Source organism: Gymnogyps californianus, chromosome 3, assembly GCF_018139145.2.
Source record: "Gymnogyps californianus isolate 813 chromosome 3, ASM1813914v2, whole genome shotgun sequence".
Lineage (NCBI taxonomy): Eukaryota > Metazoa > Chordata > Aves > Accipitriformes > Cathartidae > Gymnogyps > Gymnogyps californianus.
Window position 1 is genome coordinate 68,131,117 of NC_059473.1, and position 11,331 is coordinate 68,142,447.

Genomic DNA, 11,331 nt, shown 5'->3' on the forward strand with positions numbered 1-11,331 from the left:
CATTATTTCAGCCGATTATCCTCTATGACCCTGTAGTCTTTTTCAGATATGTGGCTTTTTAAGAGATCTTCCCTGTTCTCTAGGCTGTTTTCCTATTGTCCTAGCATAGCTTTCACTCTTTGTTCTTACATGTGTATCTTCATATTTATCATATTAAAACAGGTATTATTTGATTGCACTAAGGTTTGTATCAGTGACTGTCCTTTTCAGTATTTAACATTTCTCCAACCTTTATTCCATCTGCAGTCTTTATCCAATATTATTTTATGTTTGTTTCCAGGCAGCGGCAAAAAATGTTAATTAGTGTAGGACCAAGAATTGATTCTTGCATAACCCCATTAGGACTGCTGTGGCATAAATTTGCAGGTGATTTGCTGGTTCAGTGACATTTATGATAAATGCTGAAGAGTCAGATGTTTGTTCATGATAGCTAGTTAAAAATGCATCACAGTGATCAAATATTTATAATGAGCTGAAGACTGTCAAACTTCATTTCAGAATGAGATTTTCACATTTCTAGCAAAGGGGACCTTTAAATAACAGTCTTAAGTCAACCTGTACATGAAGGTTTTAAGTCAGCCTAAGAGCCACAGCCCCTTCCCTTGCTGGGAATAAGCATTTTCCTTAAGAACCTGAGCAAATTTCATTTAGGGGAAGAGTCATCATTTAGGAGGATGAGGCATGGGGATCAGTTACAGGTCTTCTGAGCCTGCTGTAGTCAGTGAAGTCGCTGGACACTCTGCTCCAGCCAGCGCTGCAATGTTCTCCTTCCCCTCATCTCCATCTTTGCCTGATCAAAATACCAGGAAAAACACTGGGTGCAGGCTTATGGGAGAGCAGACTGGTACCAGAGTGAGAAAGGTAGGTGTGGGGATGTCCAAAGTGCTAAAATGTCTTCCTTCCATTTTAGTTTCTAGCCTCCATGGTTTATTTTTCCAGAGCACCTTCTTTACATGAGCTGCTCAACAAAACTTAGATTAAAACTTAGATTTAATTTGTGGCAGGATCACACTGGCATAACTTCAGAGCACTGCAGAGTCTGCTCCTCCATTTTCAATAACCTAAGTTCCCAAACACCTTTGAAACTTCTCCATATGTTGTATTACAGAAAATATTTTTCAGCCAATTTACAAACAGCTAGCTTTACAATAGAACTTTCCCAAGTAAACACAGACAAAAGAAGAGACAGAGAATAACAAAAGACCCCTCTGTATAGTCAGAGGACAGAGTGGTGATTGCTGACATGTGAGAGATGGATTTCTTTCCCCTGTTAACAGAAAATCTTCTGCTCACTGCTCAGGCTTCTAGACCAAGTGCAGATTTCAGAATTTTTCCTACCTGAATTCCTCTTAATTTTTTGCATCCTCTCAAATGAACTCTAAGATCTGATTTTTTGGTGAGATCTCCCTGTAACTGGAGGTGTTGTCCAAGGTGCACAGTCTCGTAGGGTGAGCTGCAAAACTCCTTTCACTGCTGTCTGCCTACAAACCTCCACAGACATGCATGTTCTTGATGCCATCCTACCCTGTGAATCCAGGTGAGGGACTGTAAGAGCTGTCTGTGCGTTAATACAACTCTTCAGTATGAAATGAGCTTGAACGCAAATGTACACCTGTGATCAGCCCACAACTCTGCAGGACTGGCTTCTGTATACATTCCGGCAAGCAGTGTAGAGGTGCACATTGTGTGCAGAATCATTCTTATTTTCCTTCTCATTACTTTTCATTTTCAGACTAACCTTTTTTGTTGGGATATGGTAACTACGCTTTGGTTTATATATGTGCATTTTTGTAACCAAGGCAATGAACCTAATCTGGTTGCTTGCACTTTCCCGTTCTCATGAAAATTTCTTTGGAATCTCTTCTGAGATATTCGTCTAAGAAGACTGAAAAACTCTGTATGTGATGATAGGTGTGAGAAAGAAAACTCTTTAGATTTGGCAAAATCTCATATGTGTTTAATTCATAATTGCCATATCCATGTCTGTGACTGTCATTATTGCTATTATTATGTGGTGGTGTTTTGAACTATGTTGACATACTGTCTGTCATACTTGCAGTCCCGGATAAAGACTGGGACAGTATGTTGTACTAGGCATTGTGCAAACCCTGACAAAAAACCTGACTCTCTTCTCCCAAAAAAGACAAATAGCTGAGCTGACAAATAAACAGTAACTTAGGAACCCCTAGGAAATAGGTTTAACTAGCATCACTTTGCAACAAAATACCTTATTCCAGCACTTTCCCTCCAAAGGATGCATAGTGTTCTGAGATTTGCTTTTGCATTTCAGGATCAGGGAGCTGAGTGTAAGCTGACTGTGATCTCTACATCCGTAATGAGGCCTAGTTGGATAATGCTGGGGAACTAAGCATGTCTAGCTCTTCCATCTTTTGAAAGGTTCAAATGGCAGGAGACCTCTTCCTCTTCAGAGAAGTTGCTTCCACTGTTTTATGATATCCTGGTGGATGAGGGCGTGTGCAATCACAGAAAGCAAAGTATCGGAGTTTGACCGGCTATTTGATCAGGTCATATAGAGAGCTTTAAAAAGGCAGCTTTCATCTTCTTCTGCTTAGGATTTTTTTCAAATAAGAAAAAGAAGGAAGCAAATGTAATGGAAGCATAAATGTGCTGCTTCATTTTATGCATTGCAAAGAATGCTTCTACCTGGTAATACCACAGAGTTATCATTATTTGCTCTAGCAATGTGGTTTTGGTTCAAAATGCAAAAGGTTTCTCTAGGTAAAGTGCAAATGTTGTGCCTCTTTTCTCTCCTTTTGTTTTTTTTCCTCATTTAATTGGCAAATGAATAATGGCAAAGGATCTGAAAATCATAACTGAAATAACTCCTACATAAATGCAAATTAAATAATACAAATATTGGAGGGCAGCTCTTTTCTCTTCTGCAATATGAAGACATTCAAAAGACTACATAAGAACTATTTTTCTCTCCGTGGTGAAGTAGTAACGATTGCTTTCATTTTGTATCATTCCTCAGCAGTGTTTTCAAATACGCCAGTTTTAATATGAAGAGAGCATTGCTAGAGCTAGTAGGGATATGCTTAGTGTTTGCTTCATGGACAGAGGTGCTGTGCTTCTTTGCGTTTCACTTATCCCTTGCTTTTTCTTTCCTGCCTTAATTTTGCAAGCAAGTAGAATACTGAAATACGCAGGACTCCTCCTGCCCTTGAAGGGGGATGGGAGGAGTAAAGGATTGTATCATTCTATGTACTTGTGCCAATGACAGACAAAGGCAGTGTCTTGAGTTTGTTGCTGGCAAATTGCACTGATAGAGTTGCAGAATAAAGGAGACATTTTAAAAACAAAGATTTTTTTTTGAGGAGAATATGCATTTTCAATTTACCAGCATGGATAGTGTCCATTTAGTTTTTACGACATATTCTAATACATTGAATTAGAGTCAGTGTCAGTAAACTAAAAAAAAAAATCTGTCTTGTGTCTGTTTTGATCCAGCTCCGTGAGCTACCCGACTGTATTGACTGAAGGGAAAATGCAGAGAGTGTCTTAGGGCAAATTTCCATTTCCCTGGTCATAGTCACTCTGTGCCAGACAGGGGCAAGTTTATGCAGCCCAAAGTTGTTCAATATTCAGCAGCTTTTCAAGATTGTAAAGATGGTGTTAGGTTTGCTCTGGTTTTTGAAAGCTCTGCAGACCTGTCACAGCAGTTGGGAGGCAGGTAACCGTAACCATGTACAGTACAGTTGTGTGCAGATGAGAAGGTTCAGTTGCAGCTGTGGAGATTCAAGAAGCTGCAAATCCTTTGCCTTAGCCTGCTCTGTGAGGAGGGATAAGCTGTTATGGCGTCTCTATGCACCCATAAATCCCTTTATGTGTCAGGAATTCCTCCTGTGGTTGCCTACATTGATTTTTTAGATCATATACCCCCACATCAGGCTTGAAATAATCAAACCTAAGTGTCTTGAAAAATCTTGGTATGTTTTGCTTAGGGCTTCTTTATTAATTGCTGAGAAATTTGCTGTAGCTTGGGATCAGGTAGTGAGAATTTGAGTTCATTTTACAGCTTTCCTACTCAGTGGAGTGTGATGCTATTATTTGCACATTGTGTTGCTCTCAGAGTAGGTTTCAGGTCTTTTTACACCTGAGAAGCACTGAGCATCACAGGTGATGTTAGGACTGCACATTTGGCTTTCAGTTTAGGGCTGCCAAGAGAAGGATTATACCAGCTGGTCTTGAGAAGTGCTTAGCATCTCCAGCAAGACATTGCATAAACTCCAGTGAAGGTCACTGGAGAACTGATGCTGCTGAACATCACAACAGAATTGCCTGTTGCATGTGATCTGGTGTACACATAATACAAACATTATCTGTGGTCTTATCTAGGCTGTGGAAACTTCTCAGCATTGCCAGAACACACATGGAGCCCCATGTGTGCTGGCTACAGTGAATGCTAGAATAGTCAGGTCAAACCCAGTTTCACCTCCTAGTCTTTCAGAGGTAAGCAGAGATTATGCAATATAATGATACATGCCCCAGTTGCTGGTCTTATTATCCCCTGTGCTGTTGAAATATTTCATTAGTACTTGAGCAGTTTAGCAAAATCCCGATTGTAGAAACAGTATTATATGCATTTTTTCCTTATTCTTTTCTCCTGCAGATGGGTAACTGGGTTCAAGGTTATTAAAACCGTAACGCTGTCTGGTTAAGCATTACTAATCAGATACTGCAAAAGCAGTCTTATGTTTCTTACTTTACCTTTGTCTTTTTTTAACTCATAATCATTAGAGTGAACTGAATATGATTTTTCAAATCATATGGAAGAAAAATTGTCTAAGCCCGCAAATTATCCTTCACAACAAACTTTCAAAACCAATTTTAGAATTTGAGGGGCAGATTTTTTTGCTACAGTTGAGAAGACAGCAGAGGTGTCTTTTAGCGCACCACAGTATGCTTTGTGGTACACTGTGACATGGGAAAAGGATCAACAAGTGGTAAATTATATTAAAAGGTGATCTAACACAAAAATTTTTGAACAAACAGATTTTGTACATGAAGGTGGCTGAATCACTCACTCGCCCTGTCTAACATTTGTTACTATGTCAAAACAAGCAACATGCAGACAGTTTTAATAGTGTCCAGTCGCAAGGATAATATGAAGATTCTCTTGCAGGAGTCTGGGTTGCTATTTTTGGTTTTGCCATATGTTTATTTGAACTTTTTTTTCCTTTTTCCATTTTGCGTTGATGAATTTCTTTTCATTAGCAGCAATAAATTGTTTAATGTTGAAAATTGGGTTGGAAGAGTGGACTACAACAAGGCTTGAGAGAAATGATAGAAAGAGTAGCCACTGTAAATTGTGAAATGTACCTCTGAAAAAACTCTTAAAAATTTATTATGTGTAGCAGGATATACTGCTTGATATGTGGCATGCTTTGTTCAGTATGAGTATTGCTTCAGTGCCCTAACATGATGTTATGGGGCACTGTGATTTTGCAGATGTCATCTGTCAGCTGAGATGTGCAAGTGAGATCTTAACCTCTAGTGATCAGAAATTGTCTCGTGGTGTTTTTCACAAGAAAAGAGATCATACCAATTCCAGCTGGGCCTAGTCCACTTACCCAAATCATCCTGCTAATTGAATTGTGCATGTTCTTCATTGCTTTCTGCTATAAAATTTTTTTGCTTAACACCATCAGTTCATTGGTGAATAATACAAGCTCCATGGATGGGTTGTTGTAATTCAAGTAGAGCAGAATAGAAAGAAGTGCCTTGTCATTACATAGTGACAACTATTGTTGTAATTAAAATGTTGCTATCCTGACTACCAAAAGGAACACAAAAGATACAGACAGAAAGGGGAAAAACAGATTTTTCGTTTTATGTCAAACCTAGAAAAATACTTTTTTCTCTCCGTAGTTTCTCTTTTTTTTTTTTTTTTTTTTTTTTTTTTGGTCATGGGAAACTTTTTCACATTATCTCTTATCTTCTGAAAAGTTGTAGGGTACACAAGAAGTTGCAGCTCAGCGTTTCAGAACCTCATTATATCTGGAGAGATGCTGAGCTTCTGTAATCAAGCAGAAATATAGTTTAACTATCCCTTAGTTATTTTATCAGTGGGTGGTATTGGCAAGAATCTGGAGCAAGGAGAAGTTTGCAGTGCTAACTGATTTGAAAAGGGTTTTTTCAGAGTGATAATACATAGTGGTATAATTAATGGTAATACAGAGGAGGAAGCTGCTCCTCTGAAAGTTTAAGGCTTTATAAATTTGCCAATTCAAAAAGAAAAACAACAAAAAACCCTCCACATGCATATACCATTTCTGCAACAGGATAACTGATGGGTGACCCTGGAGAAGAATCACTTTGTTTGTGGACTGGATCCCAAAGTTGTTGGCTTTATATTTAAAGGAAAAAAGTGAGTTAATTTAACTGTTTTTTGTGTCTTTTCTGGATTCCTTTAGAAGCCTGTGATTCACAGCTTTCCAGCCATCTAGCTATCACAGCTAATGATCTTTGATTGGTTTTATTGTTTTGTCTACTGAAAGCATTCAATGTTTCTGCAAGAGACATAAAAATTTTAATTCTGGTTCTTGATGGACCCATCTGTGAATTTTAGTTCTGAGTCTGAGGTCATTTTTCTTAACTCTTGCATAACTCTATAATAAATTTGAGCAAAAAGCCTCATAAGAAATCATCTCTTGTGGTTGCTCAGATGTATATGTGAGTCATTTCTATGGCGTTGACTTTTCTTTTGGAGTGAGCAGTCCACGAGCTTAGTATTTGTTATGGGTATGATCTGCGGAAGAAAGAGAACAATTGGTACCAGCAGGCGAATAGTGCACGGGATTGTTATGTACAGCATACTCGCCCACTGTACTCTGTTCCTTGAGGTTTATGAACATATTTTAATTCCCACTGTATGGAACTGGATGGCTTTTAGATACAGCTGGATTCTCCCCTGGCTGGTGCAGGGAAACACGTTTCTCAGCAGCACAAAGGATCCTTATACCAGAGAATAATCTCAGAGGGAGATGGTGTTGGTTGTATCACTGCCCTGCCTTAGGGCCTACATTTTACCTGGGGAACATAAAAACTGGGAACAGCTGCAAGTAGGATGTTATGTATTAATATATTCTTTCACTTGCTTTCCTCTCTCCTGCTCTTTTCTTGATGATCTGTATTGAGTGTTGACAGTGGTGTCCTGGTTTCGGCTAGGACAGAGTTAATTTTCTTCCTAGTAGCTGGTATAGTGCTGTGTTTTGGATTTAGTAGGAAAATAATGTTGATAACACACTGATGTTTTTAGTTGTTGCTAAGCAGTGTTTATACTAAGTCAAGGATTTTTCAGCTTCTCGTGCCCAGCCAGCAAGAAGGCTGGAGGGGCACAAGAAGCTGGGAGGGGACACCGCCAGGACAGCTGACCCCAACTGGCCAAAGAGCTATTCCATACCATATGACATCATGCCCAGTATATAAACTGGGGGAGCTGGCTGGGAGGGGGGATCGCGGCTCGGGAACTAACTGGGCATCAGTCAATGGGTGGTGAGCAATTGCATTGTGCACCACTTGCTTTGTATATTTTAATTCTTTTAGTATTGCTATTGTCATATTATTATCATTATCATTGTTTTCCATTCCTTTCTGTCCTATTAAACTGTCTTTATCTCAACTCACGAGGTTGTTTTCCTGATTCTCTCCCCCATCCCAGGGGTGGGGGGGCAGTGAGCGAGCGGCTACGTGGTGCTTAGCTGCCGGCTGGGGTTAAACCACGACAGTGGGATGGTTGCAGTTGTTTTCCACTGCTACCGCTTGCCGACTAACAAACTTTCTGCTGTCAGCAGTTACGAGATTTTTGCTGGATATGCTAGTAGGCTTTGATCCCAGTGCATCCTGCTCTAAAAGCGGGAGGTTTTTTTCTGCTCACTTTGGCTACATAGCAGATGAGAAGACACCAAAGAAGCTTGCTCATATGGTGGTGCATACATGTGTTTGTGTGGTGCTGTTCTTAAGCTAATATGCTTTGTTTCTCACTAGGACTTTGTAGTCCAAGCAGTTTTAAATTGTACTTACTTGAATATGTTCTGAAAACAGAACAAACCTAGCAACCAGATCTATGTGTGAGTTTGTCTGCACAGAGTTTGTCTACAGTGTACACCTACAGAGGTGTGACCGCAATACACTGCAAGCTTGAAGCCTGTGGGTGGGACACAGAGAAAGGTGTGCTTGTAGATTTACACTCAAGTCAGCTGATGGGATCTCAGTGACACTGTTTTATGTAGCTTGCTACCACAAAGGCTAAGGCTACATGTCTGGCTAGACGCATCTTTAAGTGCCTTGGCCCCATTAAGGTTAATATCAAATGGGCAAGCTGGGTTTCACTGCTTGCCTCAGCTTTCCCATCTGTAAGTTACCACTTGGGATACATGCCTTCTTACCTCTCTTGTCATGTGTTAAACACTCATCATGCACTAGTCTTAAAATGTGTTGAATAAAAAAGGTAACAGACTGATGAAATCAATACTTTACTTGTATAACGTTGCTGTGTCATTTTTGGGCAGCTGTGTCTCCCCTCTGTATTTGGTATCTCAAGGATTACAAGAAATTAATTCCTTTATAGTTGCATTTGGCTTGCTATGTTTTAAAATGAATGGAATATGAATTATATATCTCTTTAGTGAAATATTCAGTGCTTCTCATTTTGTTGTTGTTGCAGCAATCACTGAAAAGAAGAGGGAGCAAAGACCTACCAAAATCAGAAAAAAAGTCACAGCAGACACCAACAGAGGTATGTTGTAATAACTGTAGCCTGGATTTTCATGTGGAGGCTTCAGGGACACTATGGAAATTATGTACATGATTTGTAGATTTGCACTTTGCTTGTTTGTTTGCTTTGCTCTTTGTTTTCCTGTATGCTGTGAAACAGAGAGCTCTTACCCCAGACCTGCAGTCAGACAACACTATGTCAAGGACCAACTAAACAAACCACTGGTGCTGCAACAGAACCCACCAGCTTTCATGTACTCTGTATTTTAGACAAAATAAGTAAATGGGAGCACCAGTGAAACAAGATTATAGGGCCTTTGTGTGCCGATTTCAGGATTTTTGAACACTGTAAAGTCTATTACAGTGTTGCAAGCCTAGAAAACATAAGGATTTTTTACAAGCCCCCCACCCCACAATGTATTTCCTGGGGACTGTGCAAACTTTAGTCGCAAGTAAAATAGTCTCTTCCCCTCTTTTAAATTTAAGTATTTATTTCCCTCTCTTTAATTTATTGATCAGTGAAAAAATGATTGCAGGAAAATCTCTTAGCATCTAAAGCTATGTACCTGTGATTGTTAATCTTGTAATTTAAGACCATCCACTGGAGGTCTCCTGTTTTACATTAAGTTTCTTCAAATACTACTTTTTCTTTTTTCTAAGGAGGACAATGAAGACCTGAAATGCCAGCTACAGTTTGTCAAAGAAGAAGCAGCCTTGATGAGGAAGAAAATGGCTAAGATTGATAAAGAGAAAGACAGATTTGAACATGAGCTGCAAAAATATAGATCGTTTTATGGGGATTTGGACAGTCCCTTGCCAAAAGGTGAAGCAGGTGGGCCACCTACCACAAGAGAAGCTGAACTCAAGCTTCGATTGAGACTTGTGGAGGAGGAAGCTAACATTCTTGGGAGGAAAATAGTGGAACTAGAAGTAGAAAATAGAGGACTGAAAGCAGAACTTGATGATTTAAGAGGAGATGATTTCTCAGGGACTTCTAACCCGCTCCTGGGAGAGCAGAGTGAATCCCTGTCAGAATTACGACAGCATTTGCAGCTAGTAGAAGATGAAACAGAATTGCTGAGGAGAAATTTAGCTGATTTGGAAGAACAAAACAAGCGCATAACAGCTGAGCTGAACAAATACAAGTACAAGTCTGGGGCCCATGAGAGCTCTAGGCACCACGATAATGCCAAGACAGAAGCGTTACAGGAGGAGCTAAAAGCTGCACGAATGCAGATCAATGAGCTGAGTGGCAAAGTCATGCAACTCCAATATGAGAACAGAGTCTTAATGTCCAACATGCAGCGTTATGACTTGGCCTCTCATCTTGGGATCCGTGGCAGTCCCAGAGACAGTGATGCGGAAAGTGATGCAGGGAAAAAAGAGAGCGATGATGATTCCCGCCCCCCTCACCGCAAAAGGGAAGGCCCCATCGGTGGGGAAAGTGACTCCGAAGAGGTACGCAACATTCGGTGCCTGACACCCACGAGGTCTTTTTATCCGACACCATCTGGGTGGCAGAAAAGCTTCACTGACAGGCAGCAGATGAAGGACATTCGCTCTGAAGCTGAGCGGCTAGGCAAGACAATAGATCGCTTAATTTCTGACACGAGCACCATCATAACAGAGGCGAGAATTTATGTAGCTAATGGGGACCTCTTTGGACTGATGGATGAGGAAGACGATGGCAGCAGAATACGTGAGCATGAGCTTCTTTACCGGATCAACGCACAGATGAAGGCCTTCAGGAAAGAGCTCCAGGCTTTCATCGACAGACTCGAAGTTCCAAAGTCTTCGGATGATCGAAGTGCAGATGAACCTTTGTCAGTGAGTCAGGTAGACTTTTACTTATTACGGCCTACAGGTAAAAAGGCTCTGCCAAGTGAATTAAGCCTCAAATTCGATATATGGCACATGAAAATTCTTTTTTTCTAGACCGTGGACAAAAATCGCTATTTCTTAAATTATTTTAAATCCTCATTTGGCCATATGAAACCTTGTTCTACCAATGGGCAGTTTGTGAACAGTGAATAAGTCTGGTCTCCTGGAAATTAAAAGAATTATGCTCTAGGAGGTGGAAGATTTTACTCCTTTCTGGCTTTGCAACTGCATTTGCCAGAGTTGTGCCTTCATCACCAGTAAAGGCAGTGCAGACAGCATTTTTGGCACATAAATGAACATGATTGTTTTCTTAGTGGTTGGCTTCCTGTTAAATGAATAAAAAGAAAATCTTATTAATTTTAAACAGGAGGAAACATTAAATTTCCAAAATTATAGAGAATATGACAAACCACAGAGAAAAATAAACTATGCAAATCTACTTAACAGAGTCACAGAGCCACACGGTAATGTGAATATTGGAATTGCTGTAACTGATTGTATCTTGTTGATGGGCTATGGGTCACTGCTTACATGCAGCAGTGACTAGTATCTTTTCTGTGGTACATTTTTATGCAGAATTGTTCCAGAGAGGTTTTGGGGAGCAGATTCCTTGCTGACTCAAGATCTTTTGCCATGAAAACTGACCTACCCTTATCTTATCATGCAATCCTATAGTTGGCAAACCTTGTTATTGCTCATGGTATTATCCAA

At 40.0% G+C, this 11,331-nt stretch overlaps 1 protein-coding gene across 1 annotated transcript in view; it reads left to right on the top strand.

Moving 5' to 3' along the window:
* Positions 1 to 11,295, top strand: part of SOGA3 (SOGA family member 3) — a 30,905-nt gene extending 19,610 nt beyond the window's left edge. Inside the window, exons 4-6 of the mRNA XM_050894798.1 lie at positions 8,690 to 8,761; positions 9,400 to 10,575; positions 11,197 to 11,295. Of these exons, the coding sequence (XP_050750755.1) occupies positions 8,690 to 8,761; positions 9,400 to 10,575; positions 11,197 to 11,295 (1,347 nt within the window). The remainder of the gene's footprint in view (positions 1 to 8,689; positions 8,762 to 9,399; positions 10,576 to 11,196) is intronic.
* The last annotated feature ends 36 nt before the right edge of the window (positions 11,296 to 11,331 follow it).